Source organism: Plecotus auritus, assembly GCF_963455305.1.
Source record: "Plecotus auritus genome assembly, chromosome: 5".
NCBI classification, from domain to species: domain Eukaryota; kingdom Metazoa; phylum Chordata; class Mammalia; order Chiroptera; family Vespertilionidae; genus Plecotus; species Plecotus auritus.
Genome location: NC_137776.1, coordinates 119,210,383 through 119,237,983, shown reverse-complemented (window position 1 = coordinate 119,237,983; position 27,601 = coordinate 119,210,383). Strand labels below are relative to the sequence as shown.

The window sequence follows — 27,601 nt, the reverse complement described above, 5'->3', positions numbered from 1 at the left end:
GACACATGCACGTTTAAAACATTTTTCAAAGATGTTATTATACAGTTCAGAGTATATGAAAGTCTAGTTATAATAGATACTGCCCATAAAACAATTTTATGCTTTAAAAAAGGGAAATAAAATTCTTAAAACTAAGTTTCACACAGGAAATAACTAGATGTGTAAAATGCAGGACAAGTAGTAAACTTATTTTCTCACACCTTGGAACACAGACCTTTAAAGATGAATAAATATATAAAACTGCATACCTGTTATTTTGTCTCTTACAAGCTTACAAGACTCTATCTCTCCAATGCTTCCAAAAAGACTCTTGAGCTCCTCCTGTGTCATGTTCTGAGGAAGGTAGTTGACTATTAGGTTGGTCTTGCTGTCCTCCGTGTTCCCAGAGTCCACTGGTGACGAGCAGTTGTTGTTTATGGTGGTTGGACCATTGGCTGTGTTATTACAAGTTGGCCCATTAGACAGTTGTGTTTCCATGGCAGCAATCACCTGCTAAATACAGAGACAATAAGAAATGTCAAAATTCTGTCAGAATTCATATTTCACAAACTATTAAAAATTCCACCCAAAAATTTAAACACAGTCGTTCTGCTGAAATAACAATAAAGTTTCAACAAAAAGTGCAACGCCTATGCTGATTTTTACTTCATATTAAGCTATTCAATTAAGATCACAGTGATACTTACACATACATATTCCATACATGCACATAAGCACAATTTAAATCTTAAACATTCTCTAGAACCACCTTCTGAGTCTACTCACATACCCTTACTCACCTGCAGTGTCCACAGACTTCAGAAAATTTAGCACCAAAAGGCAAAGAATTGAACCCTGACTAAAAAACAAACTAAAAAATAAAAGGCTTAACATGCTACCAAAAACAAACCAAAAAAAAAAATGTTCTACCTAACTTTGAAGAGATTTTCAGTTAGCCTAGGAATTTCAATCTTCTAAAAACTGACAGACATCCATTGATTAAAACGAAGAAGCAAAAGTACTTAAAAAATATAAATTTGTCAACATGTACTGTTTTGGTTACATATTGAAAATGGTTTTGATTGACAGTATCTTAGACCCCTTCTGTTGGTAAGAAATAAGAAAATATCAGATATTATATGCTAGGGTGTGAAAAGGATTTGTAGGATATCTTGGGAAAGAAGCTATGAGTACTTATAGTGTACCTTATAGAATCTAACTAGCCATTTTTGTCAACCTTGACAGCTAAAGATCACCAACAAGGCAACTGATCTAAAGCATCAAAATGAAATCCCCAAACAATTCAACATGGATATTGTGCCTTAAGTCTGACATTTAAAAAAAATAAAACTATCCAGTCCACTAAAACAGCAGTGTAATAAATACATCAACTTTTGCAAACAGACCAGCCCAAGGAATTTTCAATTGAGCACATAGCCTGTTGAAAATGCATCTATAAACTCCAAATGCAGCATCAACAGCAGAGTTAGGGAAATAGCCTCAAATTTTTCAGGCTACTCTAAAAATCACTTAAGGAAATTTGGATCTAATTCCCTAAAAATCAATCATATGCTCCTTGAGCATCAGAGTCATTCATAACCACAGCCCCAAGTTTTCTAAAACCATCTTTCAACAGCTATCTACCCAGGATAGCCAAGATTGTGGGGGAATCCAAAAACCAAAGCATCGCTGAAAGGATCACCATTCCTCGTACATCCAATACACCACTCATCTTACCAAAAAACCACTTCTCAAAAGTGACAATTCTGAATGGATTGGATACTAGTTTTGGGGAAGTTTTAACATATAAAAAAGCAAAGAATCTGAGACAAAATTTAAAAAGCAAAGTAGAGGAAAAGGGTGTTACAGGAAAAGAGGGAAAAAAGTATTTTAAAAAACCATATTGCCTAGGAAAAACAAAAGGACATAACAGTGCATAAGCAAACAGGAAGAAATCTCTGCTGCAAGAGATGTTTAAAAAAGAAGGCAGCAGAGAACAGATTGAGACTGACCAGAATGAGGCCTGCCGCACGGGACAAGAATCAGTGCTATCATGATAAAAAAAATAGGAGACAAAGCCAGAGAACCTAGGAAACTTCGAACAGCCCATAGCCCCTCCAGGACTTCATTTCCTTTTCAAAGAAATGGGTCTTTATTCTACAAGCTGCAAGCTACATCTATAGGACAAGTATTCTCAGGGAGTTGCTTAAAGGAATAAAGAAACCTTTGGGAACCTGACTGGAAACAAAAAAGTCTGACACAATTCAAGATGTGCATTTTATTGTAATTAACAAATTTACCTGAAATTGAGAAAGGAGGTTTCAGATCTCCTAATAAAGCATAACTGTTCCAATTTGTAGAATACTAGCTGTGGGTCACTTCCCACAGCAAAATTTTTGTGGGATTAACTTTTGCCCAGCAGTTATGAAAACAATGAGCTGCAAGATGAGAGAGGCCAAGGCCAATTAAAACAACTCGCTATTCAAAAGTTAGGGTTATGCACGTGTAGAAACTGGATGAGCCTCAACTATGAGATTTGGACTGAAGCTCACTGGGATGGCATCTGAAACATGAAAGTGTTCACTGACTGAAATTAGCAGGATTTAGTAAGGACAACAAACACTCCTCACTTAATTGCACATTTATTTCTATGTTCAGGTGGCAAGAATGAGCTCCTAAGCCAACATTCAAGTGAACAGCTGCAGTAGGCTGTGTGCACTGAAAATTACAGCATCTCTCAGCTATAGGACCATCTGCTCAGAATAAAATGATACTAATGTGCTATATTTTACAAATAATGCATATTTCATTGATAGGCTCAACACAACTGTTCACAGAATGCAAACTCTTTCAACAGTTACTGGGCAAATAATTTCCAGCCAGATTTACCATTTCAACAACTTTTGGGGAGCGTCAGGAATTGTGAATAACTTCTAAAATTTAGTAACCAAAAAAATACATAGTAAACAGAATGTAAAGAATTACGGTAACTTAGTATTCAGACCATACCAAAACTTTTTTGTATTTGTATTTTTTTTTTAAAGAAAGCTTGTCACTCTTTTGAGTCTGCACTAAATCCTAATTTAGAATAGAAAAAGTCAGAGACAAGAGCATGGTTCTGATGCTGCATATACCACCGTGGTTAAAATTGCCATGGGCTTTAAGTCCTAATGATGGCCATACCGTCATCGGCTGAATGTAAGAGTAATTCGTATGCCAAATGAAAAGTTCAAGTGTTTGGTATGGCCTCAGCACTTCCTGCAACATGCTTGAAAAAAGCAGCCTACAGAATTTAAGAAAAATCCCACAGACCCCAGTCCAAGGCTCTGCTGCCCACGAACCACTTCTAAGCAGAGAAGCCACATCACACAGTCTGACTGCCATGTTAGTTTGGAGTTGCCGTCTGCAATATGGACACAAAAAGTACCGTATGTTAGATGAGCAAGATAATGCAACAGATCAGTTTGTACAAAATTTACAGTGATTGCATTAATATTCCCAGCACGTCCATGCAGTGTGGCGTAATTGAATTTGAGGCAATTCCAATCTAATCTTTCCAAATTCATTTTAACATGTCGTTTTCTTGCACAAATTAAGCATTTTAAATTAAGAGCCTGATTTCAAAACAGTATTAACTAGTTACCTTGGCATCTATCCTAAAGAACTATCTTAAAAAATATATTTTAAATTGTAAAATGAAGAAAAACACGGCATGCTGTCCTAACTCTTATGGATGTGGGAGAAGGGAGGAAATGTGAATGAAATTTTATAGTGAGAAAGGCAGTCATGCAATTCATAAGTGAATGCTTTGCATAAAAGCACTCTTTCCTCAAAATATCAGAAGGGCATTAAGAGAAGCTATATTTGCCCACAATGTTACATTATACTTTAAATGATCCTTAATCCTGGGACTGAAAATTAAAAGTGAATCGGAACCCTGTGAGGTTATTCTGCCACAGTTTCACTGAGAATTGTTCACATATACTAAGAGGCAGTAAACCAGCATCCTTCAATTGAAATAATTGGACCAATAAATAGGATTGTTTGGAGTAATGCTTATATAGGATGTCAACTTTGTCCCTGAACGAAATCAAGTGAACATTTTTAATATGTAAATTGTAAACCCAGCACGATTTGAAATTAGTGCTGCTATGAGGCCTCCAATATAGTTAATGGGCCATTCACGACTTATTACAACTTGCCCGAATACTAAACAAAGCCACCAGTATTGGCAGGAAAGCCAAAGTTTACATTTAGCCATATATGCAGATGATTTACAAGGTCAACGTAATATTCAGAAAACAAACAAAAACAAAAAACTTGGTCTCTAAAATGAACAATGAGCAACAAAGGGGGGCCAAAAACAGCTTTCACTTGCATATTTATGATGATAAAAACTTTATCCTCAGAGTTAAATCTGGCTGTGATTTACTCTTCATGCAAGTGATGACATTAATAACATGTAACAATGGATTCCATGTTCTGGCATCTACCATCTTTACAGGATGCCATGAAAATGTTTCATCTTCTTCCCTTCTCCCACTGTTATCAGAGAATTCAGTCTGATTTCTATGTTCTTTATTTAAAAAAAAAACACACAACAACTTATAGTTGAACTGAACCTGTGAAAAAATAAAGTGCTTTTAAACCCATGAAATATTTTTACAATAACCTAATTATGGTTAGCCTACATGGGTAAAATAGGTGGAGGATCTCACCCAACAGGTCAAACCAAGCTTGTTATATCCTGAGTGCCCTTGGGAGTTCATATCTAAACATTTTCACTACATAAAACCATAGATTCCAACTTAATGGCCTCAGTCCCTTTTATTCCATAGCAGGGGACACTAATGAACTAATCTATTGACACCCCCGTTTCTGAAAGCCCCAGAGATGCCAACAATCACTTTACTGCACCAACTAGCTGTGTATGGAAAATGATTCTGCTGCACTTTTACATTTCAAGCACCCCAGACAGTTTCTCTGCTTGAGGCAGACACATACCTTTATGGGAAGTTATAAATAAGTTGCTCACATGGCCCTTACCTTTATGCTGGCCAACAATTCAGTTACTAAAAATGTAAAGCTACTTCCCCTTCACTTAAGGACAGGCGAGTCTGCTCTACTCAATCTACCACAGACAACCAGGCTGGCACTATTTATAGATTCTACTGGCTCTGAAACTCTTCGGGAAGAGGAAAAAAGGCCGTATTTTAATGACACAAAACCATTAATTTTAAGGCTTAAAAAAATGTTTCAATGTATGTTCACGTCTCAATTTTGACATCAATTGTGCCAACTGAGACTGCTTTTCCTCCTGTTGTTCGCCAAGCAGTAATTTATGAAAAGGCACTTTCGCATAGATCAGTCTAGAATATTCTAAAGGTTCCCTGGATTCCAAGAGAAAATGATGAGGTGTTAGTTTTGGTGTGGCATGATTTTATTGGAGGGGGGAGTGACGTCTATGTTATCCCACTCACAGTTTACTTCCCATATATCTATACAAACGTTTAAAATTGAATTGTTTTCCCTTTTACTTCAATGGCCCTCTGTGTACTTTAATTTCAAAAGTTAATCACAATAGTACATTTTTTAATATATTTTATTGATATTTCACAGAGAGGAAGGGAGAGGGATAGAGAGCTAGAAACATCGATGAGAGAGAAACATCGATCAGCTGCCTCCTGCACACCTTCCACTGAGGATGTGCCCACAACCAAGGTACATGCCCTTGACCGGAATCGAACCCGGGACCTTTCAGTCCGCAGGCCGACGCTCTATCCACTGAGCCAAACCGGTTTCGGCACAATAGTACATTTTAGGAAACCAATGCTATTGCTTGATTTCTCATATCTGGGATCAACAGTTTTCTGGTCACGTGAGAGAAAAGGAAAAGTTCCTATTTTCCAATCTTCCCAATAAAAAAAAAATCTGAAAACCTCTTTGCTATTTCAAACCTCTGGGAGACAGCCACCAAACAAAACAGATTGCTAATCAAAAGCATCCTAAATATACTCTGAGAATTCTCTTTGAGTACCTTATCTGCAGTGGAGGTTTCTAAGTCCTAAATCCACATGACTTGGGGACCAGACCTGTGCAGGTGAATGTCATCGCAGGACTGCTGCAAGGGCCGCTGCACACGCCCTGTCTGTTTGCACCGTCTCTTCAATGCTATGGTTACCGTTCTGATCTGGGCCCTCACCTCTCATCTGGACCACTGCATTCCAGCCTCCCAAAAGGTCCCCTCATCATTCTGATCCACACTAACACTGTTCCCAGACGGACTTTCCTAAACCCTCAATAGCCACCCCCCACTCCTGCCTATCAAATGAAGTACAAAGTACTCTGTACAAACATTATAAATATCGGAGAGCCTCTACAAGCCCACTTATTCAAGTGACGAAAAATCTGAAACACTTGGTGTTGCTTAAACAGTTGCAGTACAAAGACATACATTCTCTGGCTTTGCTCATGAGGTTCCATCTCTGTGAAAGGCCTCCAGCCAAACCCACCCCACATCCATGTCAGGGGGTGTAGAGACTAAGCATTCGAAAACATAAGGACGAGAACAGTTCCTGTAAAAAACAAAAACAAAAAACTGGAGCAGGAATGGGCAATCACCTCCCTAACTGCATGCAAACTTGGTAGCTTGTTTTCCTATTCCATCTCAAGTATTTCAAACCAGAGAGATTTATGAAAACCTGTTTTCAATTTTTGGCACACTTCATCAGTCATCCTTACTAACTAAAATCCAAATTCTTAAATGGCCTAACAAAGGAAATTACTTTTGACCACTTGTGTACTTTAAAAAAAAAATTCTTTTTTCACTGATTTTAGAGAAAGGGAGGAAGGAAGGAAGGGGGAGAGAGAACTATGTATGTGAGAGAGATACATTGATCGGTTGCCTCCCGCACAATCCATGACTGGGGATCAAACCCAAAACCTAGGAATATGCCCTGACCAGGAATTGAACCCAAGACCTTCCGGTTTTCGGGAGGACTACAATCAACTGAGCCATACCAGCCAGGAGCCACCTAAGTACTTTTTCCCCAAGAACTTAACATGCCAACTTGCCAACTACAAAAAAGCTAGAAGCCAAGACAAATCCAAAAACATGACACAAATGTGCTCCAAACCTCTGGCCAGCAGGGCTTATGGAGCAGTGGCATCTGGAATCTGCATCTCACTTGAGAAAAATGGCAGAAGCAAAGGTATGTGTGAAAAAAATGAACAGATTTTAACACAAAGGTGTTTAAAAACACATCATAATTAAGTTACGAATTTCAAACAGGTTTAATTCAACACAAACTAGAAAGTTTAACCAAACATACAAGACAACAGCTCTAAAAAGAATTAGGGCTAAGGTCAAGGGCAAGCATCTCTCACACTAGAAAGGTCCAGCTTGGGTCAAATGACCTTGGTCTGTACACTTATTTGCAGCAAGAGGGTTCTTTGAGTAGCAAGATACCAGGGCAGAATCAGTACCAGGGCATACCTTTCCTCTGACCACATAGAAACCATTTGTCTCTCAAGTTTAAGAGCAGAACCTGCGTAAAGACAGCAACATTGGCCAAAACACATCTAAGCACCTCGAAATAATCAGTGAAGAGATGCGAGCTTACAGGTGAAAACTGGATAAGCAGCAAATGGGGTCATCTGTCTAGCAGACACCATCCCTACAGAACAATGTTTTATCTTTCCCACCAAAATGGCATTTTGGGGATACATTTCAGCTTCACAGAATTAAGCAATAGAAGAGTCAACCAAGCCCCGAATCCATGGGGCTGATGTGTCAGCTACAGGAATGAGCCATTCGTTTGTTTTCTTTAACGCTCTTCAATTTGTGCTTCCTAAAATTATAAAGGTTTGTGGCTTGACACTTCACGGGATTTCCTCAATCCCAGAATCCCTGTCAAGTCCCCGCCCCATCCCCACACCATTTTAGCTGCCTCGCCTGCTCTATGGATTGCTCAGCCCTATCAAACTAGCTTTTGGGCTTTGGGGCTAGCTAACAAGGGCAACAGCTGCATGAGACAGAGGGGAATGTTCTTCGGCTGTGAATGCTGGCATTTCTCTGTCTCTTGGTCCATTGTGGCTCCTCCAGAGAAACTAGTCTTTCCAAGAGCAGTCCTTCTGAGGCCAGACCACACGTGGTCTTGGAGGCATAGTGGGGAGGAACACGTTTTCTTCAAAAATCCTAAGGCCTCTGGCTGGGTCTGAAAACTAAACTGACAAAGACAGACTAACAAGAGAAAAGCATACAATCTTTATTGAATTTTTACATCTACATGGGAGCCTTCACAAGAAAACTGAAGACCCAAAGATGTGACCTGAGTAGAAAGCTTTTAATGTTTGTATGCTTAGACAAACACTAAATTTCTGAAGAATTGACACATTAAAAGGGTCCAGGCTAGGGATAGTTAAGTGATTAAGAACTAGCAAGTTTAATGAAGTTTGTACAGAATTCTTGGCCCTGAATCCCCTTCTCTGGTGATAAGAATGTCTTCCTTCCTCCTGGTACAAGGAGGGAACCTTTCACCTGCGAGTTTTGGGACCTGTTTCAGGGAGGAAGGGGGAGGGCGGGGGAGGTCAAAGTGGACTTTCTGCTCCTGCTGCTTTCTCAATCTCCTTCAGCTCAAGACAGTCAATATGCCAAGGTGCCATATTTTGGGGTAGTGTCCTAAACTCCATCAGAGGCCAGTGTCAGAAAGGAAATCACAGGGAGGTTTTAAGCCAAAGAGTCACTATTGTGAAAGTAAATCACTGTGTGATTGTGTGGGAGGACTCAGCTACTTTGGAAGCAGGAAGACCAGTGAAAAAAACAACTGTGGTAATCAAGGTGTCTGATGAGGGTGATTCCAACCAGGAATGGATCAGAGGGGAGGGAAGAGGGTATACCCAGAAGGAAACCTGTTACTAACATGCTACTTTAATTACCTCAGGGAGCTGTTTAAATCCATTATCAAGATATCAGTTTAGATTTCAATTGCTCACATTCAAACAAACCACCAATGCATTTATTAATTTCCAGGCACTAAAAATACAAGGTAAGTAAGCAAAGAAATAGCTTGCCTGTCAAAGAAAAAAAAAAAAAAGGTCTTTTGAAAGAAACCCAACATATGAAAACCTGAATTTATATTAAACCAAGAAGTCAGCAAGTGATTCATTTAATAGCAAATGTAAATTTTTAAAAAAAACCAGAGTAATTTAAAAGATGCAACTACTAAACAGAGTACTATTCAGAAACTGATTTGTAACTTATGAAACCCCGTTAAAGCTGTCAAAAATGCAAAATAAGAAAATATCTCCCAGTTCCCCCCCCCCCCGCCCCCTAAACGTTTGAAACAAATCAGATGAGAATAAGTTACATTTTGTGAAATGGAAGCAAACTTTAAAATCTGTATTCTTCAACTGGGCTATTTATACACCTCCACAGTAGTTAGTGACGGTTAAGCCAGGAGTTAACTCAGTCTTGGTTACAGGCCTGCATACACTTGCTACCTTCTAGAGATGAATCATTCCAACCTCAGTGGGCCTAATTAACGTCCGTCCATGTCATTATTTGGCTACAGAACCTAAAGAGGGATATGAGTATAACATGAAAATGTGAAGACATTCTTCTACAAAAGTCACAGCTAAAGGGAACCACCTCAGGGTAGTACAACTTTGTGAAAGACTGATTGGAAATCCTCTAATCCATGGAGTTGGGCGTTTTCATTCGGTAGGTGAAAAACATAGCTCCTAAGTACTGTCATACTCAAGTTCCAAAACAGAAAGTATGCCCAGTCTTTTTTCTTTTTTAAAAATATATTTATTAATTTCAGAGAGAGGCAGGGAGAGGGAAAGAGAGACTGAAACATCAATGATGAGAGAGAATCATTAATTAGCTGCCTCCTGCATGCCCCACATGGGGATTAAGCCCGTAACCCAGGTACATGCCCTTGACCGGAATCAAACCTGGGACCCTTCAGTCTGCAGGCCGACACTCCATCCATCGAGCCAAACCGGCAGTTTTCCCAGTCTTGCCAGGAATAGAAAACACAAGGAAGTTTTATGGTCACCAGTATCATTTTTAACTCACCAATGTAATAAAGGACCACAGTACTCCGTGTGGCCCTTAAGAGTTATTTCACTTGTCAGTCACTGTCATTTGCAGGCCTCACAGACAGAAAACCAAGAGTATAGTTAACTTCTATTAGCTTACACCAAAATAAAGTCAATAAAGTAAAATGTAAGAAAAACAAGGTCTATTTCCTTTATAATGTTGGGAGGCTACAAACATTTCTGCTGAACTTCAGAAAAACTGAAAATGATGAGAGGCAGCCCTGGGACATATAAAATCTTATAATTAATTGATACACCGGGGAGAGGGGAAAAGGTCTCCCCCGGACACCGCAGGAGTGTAAACCTGATCAACACAGGTGCCAGCTCCTTCCTCTTGCAATGTCAGTGTCTCCAATAGATACTTCACCTACTTCCACTAGGAAATGTATTTTTCTTTTCAGTTGATACTTAAAGTCCTGCGAGTCCCAAGAGAAACATCCTTTTGATTTAGAAACATGACTAGGAATTATTTAGAATGGAAAGCTGGAACATTTTAAAAAACAAGGATCACACTAAGAAAGAGACTTTATTTCCTTTGGTCTTGCTCTTTTCCTTCTTCCTCCAAAGACAACTTTCTTTAAACTTCATCCCAGCTAGGAAAAAACACCTGAAGTACCACTGTGTCTTCCTATGGTAATTAAGCTCCTGGTTATTTACTACAATTTCAAGAGGGAAGAGGGCAGGGAGAATTGGAATTCAATTAAAGTGTTATTTTTAGTCACAGTGATTCCAACTAGGGGAGGTGGATGAGGGAGAGGATGAAGAAGAAATTTCTGGGTAATCTGCAGCCTAAGAATGTGAAGAGTTAAAGCTGGAAAGGAGAAAGGGAGTTCATTCTTTAGACTACAGATCAGGAAAAGTCTTCGTCAGCCTCCAACCTTTGCTTGTTATATCCATAGCAGGCACACACACCCCTAGCGTCAGATCTTGGCTACCTAATAGAGAAAGGAGTCAAAATGTTTAGGTTCCCCGACAAGGAATGTCACTGCAACTTCTGTCCGACTTCTCTCTTCGAATATTATCTTAATATCGCTGAGGTAAAGCACATTTTAACTAAATGCTTAAGAAATCTCAAAGTATATTGGGGCAAGGCCTACTCTGCATATGAACAATAAAGCAAGGGTTTGATTGAATGAACATATATATCTCTTATTTATGTATGTACACACATTAATTTCTAAGAGTTGATAAGAAGCAATATCCATTTCCTGTAGTTGAAGTTAGGAAAAAGGGCACATATTCATAAGAGGATGCATCTTAACATGGGAAAAATTTTCTTAAGACTCAAACGGCAGAAGCATCTAGGTTTTGAAATATTTCCACGTTGATAAGAGGGAGAGGGGATAGAGGAGTCTGTGTTCTTCAAAAAGCTTTGATTAAATATGTACAATTTAGTCAACTAATATGTGAAAGCACTTTACACACTGTGAAGTGCCAAGTGAATATTAGAAGCTATTATAATTATTGTTGGACAAAGGAAGATGCCCCTTTTAGAATGTTACCATAGAGAATCTGCTTATCTGGCTTTGAGGTCATGGATTAGCCTTTTTTTTTTCCTTCCATGTCTAAATGGACAACAAGGTTGCAGAGCTGTGCTGGGAGCTTCTTGACGTGAAGGAGAACACCGTGGATGGAAAGTGCAGTAGGCAGACTTCTCCATCATGACCGCCAGCTCCTGTGTTGGGCTCTGAAGCAGATGCTACGCTAACCTACATTTAGCACAGTCACAAATGGTGATGAAGGAGGATAAGAATTTTTACTTAAAGTGCTGCAATTTTTAATCCCAGACCTCCAAGGACTATTGAAATATATAGGATACCAATAGCCTAAGTGTTTCACATCACAATTTCAACCTTGTCTATTTTAGTATACCTTACTTTAAAAAGTACACCACTGCTGCCCCCCACACCCGCCCCCCGCACACACACACACACACACAAGTGCACATGTGTTCCATCCTCTCCAACTCAGTCTGCTCATGCTCAGCTGCTCAGCCACTTGGGATTCTAACATTTAAGATTAGAAATTGCTACCTCTCTGTTCCTTTTGCTAAGAATGCCAAGGATGATATAAGCATCTTCCACTTATATTTAGATTTATTATTTACAACAGAGAGAGTGTAGAAGTCTCATCCATGATTGTCCTCTAAAATCTAGGTTGATAACATGCAGATTGAGACGTATCATGTGGTGTCACAGCTTCTACAATTCACACATAAGGGAAATGACCTCACAGACAACTAAACAGTCTCCTCCCATTTTTCTCCTACTGCAATTTTCAAAATGATCTGAATTTAAACATATTTCTTCTAAGCATGCACTTCAGTTTTAAGATCATGTTTAATTAAAAGAAAATAAAAATAAATATGGCATCCTCCTGAATTCTCTGAACCAAATCATAGGATTTGGCTATCTTTTGCTGCAGAAAAGAGATTCAGATTATTTGACTGCCTCTTGTAGAATTTAATGAATCCTAACTACTGAAAGAGGGTAGGGAACAGCCTTTATTGATTCCTCATTCCAGACAAGTTCTCAAGTTAGATATTTTACAAACAAAATCCCACTTAATCCTCTCATGTACTAGGAGCTCTGTACAGTAGCTTCAATTTACAAATGAGAATCTCAGAACTTCAAGAGTCCATAGAGCTATTAAGTAGAGAAACGAGGATTTTTAAACCAGTGCTAAAACTTGATCTAAAGCCTCCTATCTGCTTCCAGTCTTGTTCCTCCAACCATTCTTCGTTCCAGTGCTACAGTGATCTACCTAACAAGGGGTCAGCAGCCCACAACCATTCCTCTTTTTAAGGCCTTCACTGACTCCACACTGCCTACAGAGCAACAGCTCCGCAGTGAGGAACCCAACCTGACCTTGTTCCCACCCACCTCCCAGGCTCATGTCCACCACTCCCGGCTGCACAGAGGCCCTAACCAACACCAGTGGTTCCTCCCAGGCCCGGAATGCTTCTACACTGTTACTCATGCTCTTTTCTGGGCCTGCAGCTGCCTCATTACCATTCTTCTTTTGGCAATGGAAACACCCTAAGCTCTCAAAAGGAGGCACAATGCCTCCAGGAAGCCTTCTGTGACTGCTTAGTCTCCCTGCTCCTGTTAGCTCAGACCAGTGGTCGGCAAACTCATTAGTCAACAGAGCCAAATATCAACAGTACAACGATTGACATTTTAAACTTAAACTTCTTCTAACGCTACTTCTTCAAAATAGACTCGCACAGGCTGTGGTATTTTGTGGAAGAGCCACACTCAAGGGGCCAAAGAGCCGCATGTGGCTCACGAGCCGCAGTTTGCCGACCACGGGCCCAGACACTCACCTTTGTCACTTCAGCAAGAAATGTGCAGAGATCCATAGAGAGAAAGAGCATCATTGCCATGAGATGCACACAGCAAGTAAAAATAATTCCCACTTGCTTGTGGGATTTTTCATGGGGTTTACATTCCATGCCAAGTGGGAAACCTTCCATTGCAACTCTCTGTACCTGGAGGAGCCAACATCTCCACAGATTATTAATAAAGGGGAAGGTAGCCTTGTCGTAGGCTGTCATTCCCCCACCACTGACACACACACACACATTCCCTTCCAGATACACCTACTAATGCTTATATTATCTGCTCAAGCTTCAAGTTGAATCAGCATGCCAAAAAAAAAAAAGAAAAAATCCTAACTAGAAGCCTTTGTTAAAACAACAAAAGCCTCAGGAAGGAAGGGTGAGGAAAAGACAGGAGTGGTCCATCGCCATCAAATCATAGTTAAAAATAAGCAAAACTCACTACCAATGTGAAAAACCAACACCGCCCCAGATGTTCACCCCACTGTCTCTGCCAGCCCAGCCAAGATCTCCAGAAGCTGGGAAGAAACTGCCTGGGGCCAGGAAAGCAACATCTCTGACTCCGTGGACATGACAGGAGCACCGTGCTAGACGCGAGGAAAACAAGGATACCCCCAACACACTCGTATTCCACCCCTCAAGGAGCGCCTCCAGAACACACCTGCACCCCGAGAAGTCAAAGGCTTGCTAGGCAGTCTTTAAGAACCTACAGTCAGAAATAACATTCTCTCTGGGTGACCTATGCTAAAAATTGTACTATCTAAGAAAAATATAAAAGGGCAAAGTCATTGCTGCTATGGAAACTACCACATCTAACTTACACATCTGAGCCTGGGCATATATTTAAGAAGACATGAAGCACTTTGCTTCTGAATGTTTAAAGTGCCAGAGAATAATAGGAGCTTGTGCAGAGCCTTCGCATTTAAACATTAAACTGGATTTCTGCCTCATTATAAAAATTTGAAACTACAAAGGAGCAAAGGTTGAAGTTTTTCTGATTTTGGACTGCTAAGAGTTGCTTGGTATCCATGTCCTGCTATGCCATAAAAAGAACAAGCTTCTTTAGAAGAACTCCTCAATAGAGTAGATTTAACACATCAATTGTTTGGCAGTAGGAACACAGTATTTTACCACTGGCAGGACTTTCAGAAAGTACCTACTATGTAACAGGCAATATATACTAGTCTACAGCAGGAATGACTGCAATCTCTTTCGGATCAGCCTAAAATAAACTTTTACCACCATGTACTACTTTTATCTCAAATGCATTTGGGCAAAAAAATAAAGGATCCTCAAGCCATTTTTGAGGCTACCAAACCCAAATTTTTCACTCTTTTTCCTATAAAGAGAGCAGAGATCTACAAAAGTATAGTTTCTTAGACATATTTTACAGAGTTCCTTGACATGATCTTCATTCTCTGGTTGAGAAACATCGCATAACAAATGCAGAATGGTAACCTGAGCCTCCCTCTCTCCCTCCCCCCAACCCCCCAACCAACCATGCTTTTGTGAAATGTATCTTTTGTCAGGAAGAGAACCCAGGATTCACAACAAAGATCTAGGGAGTGCAGGACTCAGAACTGAGTTGAGGAAATGGGATACTATTTTTCATTCTCTAATTGGAGGAGAGCAAGAGCCCGATGGGGGAAGGGAATCATCAAGGTAGAAGCAGGAATAGTAAAATCAGACCAGAGAACACTTCTGCTGCATTGGAACACTCCCTAGAGTGAGTTTCACAGCTACTGCTATCAGATCAAGAAGGAACAATCACTATGCATCACTGGCCAAGACACAGCAGTATTTCGCCAAAGTAACTTCTGTTCTAACTGCAAATGCCCCATCTTCTTGACTTGCTGAGACTAAAGACAGCTGACCTCCCATACTGAGAACTGACCAAAATGCAAACAAATGAATCCTCTTATTTATCTGTCCAGGTTGGCTACACATTAACAAATACCTAAAAGGACCACAGCCATGTGGCCACTTGCAGCATTCTTCCTGGTACAAAGTTCATCACATACCTAATGGCATGGTGAACAGAGCAGTGGCTCTGACCAGCAGGAAGAAAAGTTCGGGAGAGAGGGAGCATAAGGTGGGAGGAAGTCAAAAGTCTTCCTAAGTTATTACACATTCAAATCAATGGCTGAGTCTGATAACCACAGTTAGTACAACCAAAAATAAAAGTAAAAGGTGGCAATGGACTCTGCTTAAATCCATGCATGAAGTCAAAAAGAGGCTACAGGATCACATTTGAAAGGAGGAAGAAGGAAAGGTCCCAAAACAAAGTCATCAGTAACAACCTATGATCATGCCCATGGCTCTTGGAGGAAAAGCAAGAGATAGAAGCAAGCAGCCTGGCAATGAACGGCCAGGATCTCTGCCCAGAGCCATACTGGAAGCCAGGAGGTGGAGTTAGTCAACATCTGGGTTATCTGGTCTAGCCAATGTCTTTTTATAAAACTAGTAGTGCTCAACCTTTAAAACTTTACCAATTTAGCAATTTCACATTTATTAAAAAACATGATTAGCTTCTCTTTAAAAAAGTAAAATAAATCAGTAAAAAGCAGATAAGACTGGCAACAAAGGCCACATTCCCACAGAGCTGGTAGCCAGCAGGCTGCCCTTTAAATGGAGCACTTTCTCTGCAGTTCTCCGAAGACCAGCTTTACGCCTTTGCCTGAACGCCCTGGTTCCTGCCAGGGCTGGATCTCACATCGAACATCAGAGCCTAAAGGTCAAACGTGCTGAAGGGTGTATGGCTTTTCTATCACGATGGTTAAGGATTTCGGAAGATGGGAGTACTGACGTGTGAGTGGAGGGGTAGAAACGAGAACTCCTAGTGCAAAATGCTTGAAAATGTCACTGTTGAGACAGCACAGAGGTACAACTAATGACAGGCTGGGGTGGGGTGAATTAATCTTAACTCCTTTTGACATATCATATTCATCTAAACTCGGGATCTTTAATTTTAGACCTAATAATCTATTAAATGTTCCAAAGGGTAACCATAACAAAGAATGAAGCAAAATAGCATACATTCTGTGTTCCATACGTCTTAATATGATGGCCACATACGTTCAATGCACTATGAAATGAGAACCATTTTGGCATCCTGTGCTCCCCGATTGGGACTAGAAAGCCATCTTGTCCACAAAGAATTAAGTAGACCCTGCCCCTTCTTGAGTTAACTCAGTCCTAAGTAAATATTTTCATACCAGAAAGAAGGGGAGGGGTCTATTAAGTGCTTATATCCAGGATTGCAAGGATGGGGGGCGGGAAAGGGGACAAGCACACACAAAAGATAAAGATCACCTTGCATTATACCAGAAGCCCTGATTGAATATAAACAACCTTTAAGTTCAAAGTCTGTAAAAACTGTCTCTCATGGCCAACAGAAATTACATTTGAGGTAGGACAGAGTGTAAGTAGGGACAAAAGTGTATAAAAAAGAGGTCTTACTCCACACTCTTCCAGCTGCTTCAGCTTCACCAAAAAGATCCCCATCAAACCCTGCTTGGGACCAACAGAGCGGGCAGGCGGTGGTGGACAAAGGCGACCAGTCCCTGGGCCTGAGGGAAACCGGCCTGACCACTGGCTGCTTCACCAGCCTGTGGGAGCTCCAGTTGGGAGGTGGCTGGATGAAATGAGTCCTGAAGCTGCTATTTTGTTTCAGGTGTAAGTTTTCCAAGTACTGCCAAACTGCCCATGGGTCCATTTGGCAATATCAGGGCAATTACAACTTGGTTAAAATCCTGAGGCAATTAACTCACCATTCTTTGCAAATCTCTGGAAACAAGAGGTCTGTCTGAGCCAAGAGCAGGCAACACCACCAACCCATGCCTAACAAGGGTCTCCCCAGAATCTTAGTCTACTGGAAGTTGCAGTGATTTCAGGCAGAGACTAAGAGAAAATGATACTAGTCACCTCTTCTCATTAAGCCAAAAGCCACAGCTAAAAATAAAAAGCCGGAAGAACTTCAAAATTGAGGGTTTTATAGAACCTGTTAAATTATTTCTCTGTCAGCTACAAATCTTTAAAGCTGCCAAGAATTGATTTTTGTGTTTTTTTTTTTGTTTTTCAGAACTCCTGATAATTTTCCTTTAAAAACTTCATGAACTTCCAATCCCTATTATGAGGAAGGAGGTAAGGGGTCCTAAACATGGGGAACATACTGCCCATCCTGCAAAACCTCAGATGTAATTTAGGGAGATCCTCTCTTCTTCCAGGGCTGTATTATAATATGTGAACCGGGAACAGACCAACATTTGGCATTACATAGCAGTACGTTATGACAATAATTTCGTATTTTACTAATCTAGTGTATGAGATTCCAAAACTAAGTAGTCAAACAGAATTTACTAAAAAGAATCTGACATCTTACATTTTATTTAAATACTAGAGGCCCGATGCATGAAATTCACGCACTTGGGGGAGTCCCTCATCCTGACCTGTGCCCCTCGCTCCTTACCACCCTCCTGCAGCGGAGGTGGGAGAGGTTCCCGCCACCACCACTGCACTCGCCAGCCATGAGCCCAGCTTCTAACCCCTGGTGGTCAGCGCGTGTCATAGTGACTGGTTGTTCCACTGGTTATTTTGCTGTTTGGTCAATTTTTGCATGTTAGGGTTTTATTATATAGGAGATAAACACTGACAAGAATTTAAGTTCTCCCCTCAATACCTGATTACAATTAACCCTTCAGGTGAAATTTCAGCCTAACAAATTTAGGAAAAAAGCTTTCTACATAACTAATACCCCTAAATCTGATAAAAGTTTGCAAGTATTAAGTCCTTATGCATCTCTGTATTATCACTTTCTCATATTTTTGGTCCATCTATTATACCCTTATAAAGTTAAAGTCTAGAATACATGAATACCAGATAAAAATTACAGTTCTTAGTTCACATCATTAATTATGTTGGCCTGCACCAAGATTCTTACTATATCCCTCATTAAGGGCCAAGGTAACAGAAATGAGTGCTCGAATCAAAATGATCAAATGTAACACAGCAGCTCCCCAGCACAGCTAGTATTTCCCATATTTAAAATATCGGAATGAAATGCATCCATTTGTAGTAAAAAGAAGGCTTCAGTTCAGGTCTTCAGAAGAGTTAAGAGATGGCAGGTAAACAACCATGGTGGAAAAAAACAGGTCTCAATACTTGGTAGCATGCAAGGGAAATGTAGGAGTGTAAGCTTTCAACATCAACCCATGTCAAGGCCAGGAACTGACCTCAGGGGGTAAATATCTCCTTCCAGATCCTAGTCTAACAGACAACTAATGAGGATATGGAAACAGAATCAAAGTTCTCCCATTTGAGAACTTAGCTGGGTTCCCAAATATCCCAAGATACTACCTGGTAATTATTTGGCTAGAGAGCAACAGCCCATCTCATGTTCTATGGATCCAACAAACTCACACCTCAAAAGAGCAGAAACTACCTGGAAACGTATTCCAATACTTGTGAAAGGCAGCCAACCTCAATGCTCTGGAAGACAGCATCCTCACCCTCCCTGATAATCCACTGGGCAGAACTATCCTTACCACATCTGTTACCCTTTACTGCTCAAATAAAAATAGACAACATGAACATAAAAAAAAAAAAATGCTCCAAGTGCCAAGGATGGAAGAAAACACTTATCTCAGCTTATAAAGCAGGAGTGACTACAAGCAAAACCAAAGAAGTTAAAGAAACACGTAACTTAAGACAAGACAAACCTGCACAATAATGGACAACTACTAAGGGGCCATTCACCAACCTGAAAAAAATGAAGTTCGTTACTGAATAAAAGGCATCACGAATCCTTTCAGATGAAGCTTTCAAATGAGGCATAAGTCACAAGTAAAAGGACATGGGGAAAAATAGATGTGCCTCAACTATCAACACACATAAAGGGCAAAGATACTCACATTCATCCTAATATGCATATCCCCTAACATGCACTGTGCTGGATACTCACAATAACTCAGATAAGGAGTTACCGCTTGGTGTCTAGCAAAAGACTGAACACATGCAGAACCACAACACAGGACACAACCTGGTAAATGTGCGCAGGAGGGATTATATCTGGATGACAGAACAAACATCAAAGGTTCAGAGGACAGAGAAAGGGCATACACACTAGGCTATCCATTGTCATAGGTTCAAATAAGGGATGAGCCACATTAATACCAATTAATACATGCCTGCCCACTAGGACAGTCTACAAGATAGGCACCAGGAGAGAGGGAAAATGAAGGAGAAGGAGGAGGAGGAGGAGGAGAAGAAGAAGGAAGAGAAGAAAACTAAGTATTTTTAAAAATTTAAAAATGAAAACTGGGAATTAAATGGGTAAGGTGATACAAAAGGCCTCACTAAAGAAGGGCCATTTAAACTGAGACCTAAAGGAACGTGTTTAGATATAGGTAATAAGTGGTCTTTGGAGGGAGGGGATGGTGCCATGCAACAAGCTGGGTGTTGTAGGAGTGAGGGAGATGATGAGGAAGATACAGCCTGTGCCCTGAAGGATGGAAACAGGCACACACACCATGTGGAAGCCCAGGAAGCAGAACTTCACTATTATGGAACCTTAAGAACCTAGAGAAATCCTGAAACCCATCCAGATTAACCATTCCTTTTTTTTCCAATGAAGGAAAGGAAGCCCAGAGATTGGCTCTGAGTCAGTAAACTAGGTAGGGTCAAAGGTGAAGCCCCAGCCTATTAGCTCCATTAGTCACTCCACACTGCCCACTGGGCTTTTCAATCAGAGAATTCATTTGGAAAATCAGAGCTCAGTAAATTAGCAATGTACAAGGAACACGTATCTGTAGAGAAAATAAGCTGATTCGGGCTTAAAGTGCCAAGCACCTCACTAGTCGTAGAATAATCTTTCCCACTACAAAAATGAGAAAACGTAGTGAGTTTTTCATAAAGTGAAACATATTTGATTTCACTTCTGAAATTATGAACATCCTACTTTTGTGTGTCTAAGCATCCAGGAAATGACAGTGATAATAGAGATTCTGTCGGATGTTTTTAAATACCTTCCCCTTGGCGATTCAGAGTTGGCAAAACTCTCAGCCCTTCCTCCCCCATAAACACTTTTACTTTTTATTGTACTTGCCCGAGAAATACAAACATCGAGGAACAACTACTACAGAGAGAATGGGGGAGAACATGGGGAACCATTAAGAGGAAGTCATAACAGGATTGTTCATTAAAGCATAAAAAAGAAAAAAACTCCAGTCCTTATCAAGGAAGATCACCAGGAAGACACAAAGACAGTCAGTGAGACATTCCCACAACTGAATACTATTCAGCAGCAAAATAAGAGGGCCCATGTACAGATCAAAGTATATTATAAACTGAGAATTTTCATGAATGCAATTGTGTCCTGTAAGATAAAAAAAAAAAAAGGACTTTCAATCTTTGAAGTTATTACAGCTGCCCTTATAAGTCAATTATAGTCCAAAAGCAACATTTTAATTACGTATTTTCCAATTCTTACGTTATACATTTTTACAAATAGTGTGGGAACAAATATAACGGGGGTGGGGGGGATGTCCTTCAAATTGGAGCTACTATAATTCATCCCTCACTGTCTCATGTCTGGGTAACCCAAACCTCCCACTGCCGGCACTCAGCTATAACAGAAACCTGGACCTATTCTGCCCATTAGCAGCTGCTCAAGGTCCAGGTCAACCTGTAAACAGACATTTCTATAGCATATGACCAGGTTCAGCCCACGAAGAATAATAGGTTAAAACTGGAGCAGGAATATAATGCGGAAAACCAGTTAACCAGTTGATGGAATTCTGCACAGAAGCGGCGCAACACTGGGTCCCACGTGAAGGAGACTTATCTCAGCCTTTCCACATAGTTTACAGTCCCAGAAAAGAAACAGTAACTAAGAATCCCAGACCCTTTTGCCCTGAAAGTCACCGGATGGGGTCACCCTGAACAGGAATTCTCCCAGAATGCTGATCTACTGCAAGAACAGCCTAGCTGGTCTTCACTGATGCTACGCTCTATTTTGGACACTAACTGTCTCAGGCTCGCTGAACTTGAGAGATTTCTAAATCTTTCCAAGGACATCAGAAACATTTGTGTCTGTACCAGAGCATTTATCTCTGTTACTAAAGAAAAGTCACCTTCCAGAAGAATTGCTGTGAAAACCCACATCGTGTGCACTAAAAGTAACAGAGAGAAAGAAAAGCCGTTTAAAAGCACATATACTGGGAAAGTCAAGGTGAACTCCAAGAAAATTAAAACCTTAACACTAAATTTTATCAAAATGATGCCAGCAATAGAGATCTAATTTATATTGAGATGAACTATATATATAGCTCAGACTGTGCCAGGCAAGGAACTCAGGCAGGCTTATTTCATAACAAGACTTGTAAGACATGAATGATTTAGAAACATACTGAAGCCTGAATTGCTAAAATGATGACAATCCAAAGGTGATTACTGACTTATCAGAAGACTGACTTAACAATGGGAGCTTTGAGGAAGAGAGAGTCTCTTTTTATCCTCTCTTCATCCCAGAAAAATGCAGTTCAATAAAAACCCATCTCTAAAAAAAAAGTTACTCCTGGTGTTGATTTGCCCTTTATTGCTGGAGACAGACTGTATCACTCAGAAAGTTATCCTTAAGACATAAGCATCTGGGGGAGGGGGGATATGGGGGGGGGGAAATAAACTTCAGGTAAAGATAGGACTAGAAACATAGTAAGGCATAAAACTTAAGACCTTGCCCTGGCCAGTGCAGCTCTGTGGTTAGAGCATCAGCTGCCCATCAAAGGGTCTTGGGTTTGATTCCTAGTCAAGGGCAGGTACCTGTGTTGGGATTCGTTACTGGCCCAGTTTAGGTACTTGCAGGAGGCACCCAATCCATGTCTCTCTCACATCGATGTCTCTGTCTCTCTCTCTCTCTCTCTCTCTCTCTCTCTCTCTCTCTCTCTCTCCATTTCCCTCCCTTCCACTCTCTCTAAAAATCAATGGAAAAAATATCCTCTGGTGAGGATTAACAACAACAACAAAACCTAAGACCTCATGTTCCTAACGTATATTAGCAGGAATCTTGCAGTGGTTTCAGTAATACAGTCTTTTAGTGACAAGGAAAAAAAGAAAGCCTTTAAAAATTTAAGCCTCTAAAATTTTAAAATGACACACACATGACCCAGTTTACTTTTCTACTCAAAGAATTTTTATGCTACATGTCTATTTTTCCTTGTAGGCTTTTTATGTCTAATATATTTTAAAAGGTCTGATTTTACTTAAGCACACAATGGAATAAAACATCATTAAGGATCCTGGCCCTATAAACAAATTCTAATGGGAAAGACATAAATTCAAACAAGGGGGAAAAGGCAATATACTAGTATAAATGGCGAATTTGAGAAAGAATATGGACATTTGGGAAGGAAGACATTCTTGGATGGGGTGAGAAAGACAGTAGCTATAAGTTTAATTTAGGGTGTGCCAGGCAAAACAATTCCCATGTGATCCTAACAACCTAAAGAAATGGATCATTTTATCTCTATTTTTCAGAGGAAGAAATGGGCTTCAAAATATTAACTTGCCCAAAACTATAAAACTTGTAAATCCAGGTCTACTCAGACTGCAAAGCACATGCTCTTTGTAACACATCAGTAAAGCAATTAGCACGCCCAATGCCTGGCTTCTCCCCAGACCTGGTAAGTAAGAATCTCTCCTGAGGGCCCAGACACTGCTATTTTTTGAAGCACCCCGTTTGTCTCTAATGTGCAGCCAGGGTTGAGCGCCATTGCAAAGACCTTCATAACACAAGTGGAATATCAGGTGGGTGGTACAGACAGGCAAGAGTCAAGCAGTCAAAGACAGGAACACACCCCAGCTTCTAGGGAGAGAAGGACTGCGGCCATCAGTGGAGGTGTGAAGGCAGAGCCGGCAAGAGCATGCCCAGGGCAAGTGTCACCAGAGCAGTGACTGAAATAACAGAGAAAAGGTGAGAGCACAAAGCACAGGCCAGGAAATTAGCATTTTTTAAAAACTCCTCATCCAAGGATATGTTTATTGATTTGAGTGATGGAGGGAAGGAGGAGGGAGGGGGGAGAGAAGGGGGAGAAGGGAACTAAGGGAGAGATGGATGGATCATGGAACCCGAAACCTAGGTATGTGCCCTGACCAGGAATCAAACCCGAAACATTTTTGGTGTACAGGACAGCACTCCAACCAACTGAGCCACCCAGCCGGGGCAGGAAACTTGTACTTTTAATACTGTAGGGCCTGGCCAGCATGGCTCAGCGGCTGAGCATTGACCTCTGAACCAGGAGGTCACGGTCCGATTCCAAGTCAGGGTACATGCCCGGGTTGTGGGCTCAATTCCCCAGTATGGGGCGTGCAGGAGGCAGCTGATCAATGATTTTCATCATTGATGTTTCTGTCTATCTCTCCCTCTCCTTTCTTCTCTGAAATCAATAAAAATAGGTATTTTTAAAAAGACTGTAGGTAAGAAGGGGGGAAGTAATTTTTAAAACTAAGGTGACAAAAGGGATATAAATTTTAGAAAGATAAGGAAGAAATAACCATTGGCTAACCTAAAGCTAATGGCAGAGCTACAAAAGGACAGATAATGAGCAGAACTTGCTGAACAATCAGAGGTGTTTACAACCATAAACTCTATGGTGACCCTTTCTAAGAATTCACCATGCTAAGCCTCCTTTGGAAAATGGAGAAAATAATCACATCATCTTGCTCACTTATTGGTAGGAACAAATGAGATAATCCAAACAAAACAGATTCAGAGCTTCTGTCTTCTAATACAGAATAGTATGAGAAACCAGTATCCCAGTTTTCCCCTTCTTACCATTTCACCTTTAAATGGCCTTGATAGTTTTTAAGGTTCAGTAAATGCACCTGTCTATACAACTTCTATTTTCAATCACAATACTCTCTCCATCAGTCCAAGCCAGTACGCTTGATGCAGCCGTGAAAAAAATTAAAATTTTTCTAAATGGTAAGGTGGAACACACACCCTGTGAAATGACTGTTATTTCACAAATGGCTGGTAAATTTATATAAGTGATACATTAAATGTACATAATTTGTATATAAACGTATATGCAAAATTATATATTGGTGATACTCTGTATGTCCTTGAGTGAATTCTTGGGGCCAAGTATTATTCAGGAAACAAATCTAGTAACAGGATTGGTTAAACTTTCAACTATGGTTTACAATAACCCACACAACTTAAAATCTGACACCTGCTAGATGATAAAGCTTGGTAGTAGTCTGTGAGATTTCCTATTGAACATTCATCTTCACTTACCTTATTTTTATGATGACTTCCCACACACTTAGTAGCTAATCTTTTAGCTAAGTGATCTTTAAACTCACACTCTAAATGGCAAGAAATATCTTCCTGAATAACTTACGCAAACTATCATGTCCAGGCACTATGATGGAAAACTGAGTTGCTGCGTAAGGGTATCTTTCCTTCCCCCAAAAAATAAGCATTCTTACAGAGAGGGGAAGGGAGGCCAACATGGAAAAAATAGAGTACAGTTGTAAAAAGTATTAGCTTCTCATATCTTTCAAGCCTTTCCCAAGTGTAGTTTACAAATGAGAAAAAGATGTTGACGTTGCTTTTTAAAGAGCTGTGTTCATTTAACCCTCTCTCAGACTTAAGGGGGCACATTTCTAATTCCTGAAACCAGTTTTCCAAGGGAAAGATGATAATGCTTGGATAACCCATCAGACACATGGAATGACAGTTGTTGCAAAGAAGGGGGAAAAAGCCTTGCAGTAAATGAGAAATTTTCTCTGAAATCATTCTTTGTCTAGAGAACCACTCTAAAAGAACTGCTGGTCTCTTGTGTGCTGGAAACAAAATAGATCTAACAGTTATACTGAAGGGAGAGGTCAGAGAGGGAATCTAAAATGGAAAACCTAAAATGGTGAAAAGGGTTAGGAGAGACAGGGCACCAAAATACACGGAAATGCCTGCTTGATGAAAAGATGGGATAATGTCACCACACCGTTTGAGTCCACATTCTCTTTCCCGGTTCTGTGCCTGCACAGGTACAGTGAAAATACAGGTTTGCTTTTGGAGTGGATTTTCTAGCTAGGATTAATTACCAGCATATCAGCTGCCCTGGGAGAACTTCAAACAAAATGAGGCTCCACTTAAAGCCTGACTGAAGAAAATGGGATGATACCCAACTCAGGCTCCAGGCCATTCTCACAACTCAATCCACAAACACCTATCACACCTCAGCCTAGAGAAAATCCCCCTGCACTCCCCCAGAGGAGACAGTAAGGCAGGGGTCCTCAAACTTTTTAAACAGGGGCCAGTTCACTGTCCCTCAGACCGTTGGAGGGCTGGACTATAGTTTAAAAAAAAAAAAACTATGAACAAATTCCTATGCGCACTGCGGGCCCGGGACGAGTCGGCTGCTAAGCAGGACAGGCAGTGGCACCCGGCGGGCCGGATAAATGTTTTCAGCGGGCCGCATGTGGCCCGCGGGCCGTAGTTTGAGGACCCCTGCAGTAAGGGCTTGAATCTCATAGTTACCCTGAAGAGACCGGGAGATAGTTAAGTTAGGGCAGCACCAGTAACTATAGACTTGACCTGCTAATACAGTCACTGCTAGCCATTTATGTACAACCTTTGGTTTTGTGTTTTATACATTACTAGAGGCCCGGTGCACAGATTAGTGCACCAGTGGGGTCCCTTGGCCTGGCCTGCAGTGATCGGACCGAAACCGGCTCTCCGACATCCCCTGAAGGGTCCCGGATTACAAGAGGGCGGTTCTCGGATGACGCACCCCAGAATCGGGCTCCCTCCTCTCTGGTTCTAGGTGGGTCACCAGAGAACCGCAGCTGCCAAGTCATCGCAGCTCAGCAGCTCTTGCATTGCGTGTCTGCCCCCTGGTGGTCAGTGCACGTTGTAGCAACTGGCCGAATGGTTGGCTAGTTGGCTGGTCATTAGGCTTTTATACATATAGATGGTTCCACTGCGAATTTTCTAAGTTTGAAAACCAAGTCCTCATTAAGAAGTCGTGACTTACCAAGGTGGGCCCTGGGCAACTACACAAAGCAAAATAAACAAAACATGTCCCTAACCTCACATCTCAGCATTTCCAACATAAATATCACAGGTTCCAGGATGAACGCTTGGCCTCCTGATGCTCAAGCCCAGGGGGCCCAGAAGGTCTCAGAGCAGCACAGACAGGTGAGGTGTGCGGGGAGAACACTGTGAGATCCTCATGGCACCTGTGGCAAAGCATCCTGTCTTCCAACTATGTTCTGTTTAAGTGGCTTTTAAAGCATTGGCACCTGGCACTGTGCCTTTAAAAGCAATTGTAACAAGAGGTCAGACTATAGAAGTGAAGAGATGAGAAGAAATCAATTGTATATCAATTGTCAAACGCAACTTTAAAAGGCAGAGCTGATCAGAAGCTGTTGTACAGGGTAGAAAGGGCGGGGGAAGAGGGGAGAGGGATGGGGAATCTCCACATTGGAAATGCCTGATCCCTGGGGTGGGAGCAAGGACCCTTTGACTAGTTGTTGAGATCAGAAAATATTTCTTATCCACACTGAACAAGAAAAGCTGTGGATGGAAAAATCAAAGGAAAGAGACGAGTTTCCCTTAATTCCCAGAGGAATCAAATACCTTCAAGTCCTGTTCTGAACTGAATGTGTCCCAAAATTCACTTGTTGAAGTCCTTATGCCAATGTCATTGTATTTGGGGATAGGGTCTTTCAGGAGGTAATTAATATTAACAAGGTCACAAGGGTGCATCCCTAATCCAATATGGCACCATATAAGGAGAGGAAGAGACACCAGGAGAAAGGCCATGTGAGAAAGCAGCCATCTACAAGCCAGGAAGAGAGGCCTCACCACAAACCAACCCTGCCACCAGCACTTTGATCTGGGACTTTCAGCCTCCGGAACTGAGAGAGAGCAGCTTGCTTTTGTTTAAACAACCCAGTCTGTATTTGGTTCTGGCAGCCTGAGCAGACTGATACAACCCCCAAAACCACTCTTTCTCTCAGTTATAGTTTGCTTTCTAATGCCGTCAGCCAACCTTGCAGACTCCTGGGCGGTGAACATCTGAACCACATCTCAGCACGTTTGAATCCACAACTGTTCATTTTTGCTTCACTACCACCAACATCCACCCTTCCTTCTCCTAATTTCCATGACACCAG

The 27,601-nt window shown here is 40.9% G+C and overlaps 1 protein-coding gene across 32 annotated transcripts in view; it reads right to left on the bottom strand.

Annotated features, from left to right (window-relative positions):
• ELAVL2 (ELAV like RNA binding protein 2) overlaps nucleotides 1–27,601 on the bottom strand; it is a 161,975-nt gene that overhangs the window by 76,504 nt on the left and 57,870 nt on the right. For 14 of the 32 annotated variants that reach the window (XM_080667453.1, XM_080667480.1, XM_080667450.1 and 11 more), the window contains 2 exons: nucleotides 3,292–3,382; nucleotides 249–492 (listed from right to left, as the gene is read on the bottom strand). In XM_080667453.1, coding sequence (XP_080523579.1) covers nucleotides 249–492; nucleotides 3,292–3,363 — 316 coding nt within the window. In that variant the 5' untranslated portion in view covers nucleotides 3,364–3,382. The remainder of the gene's footprint in view (nucleotides 1–248; nucleotides 493–3,291; nucleotides 3,383–27,601) is intronic. The other 18 variants (XM_080667464.1, XM_080667473.1, XM_080667468.1 and 15 more) reach the window with 2 other exon arrangements.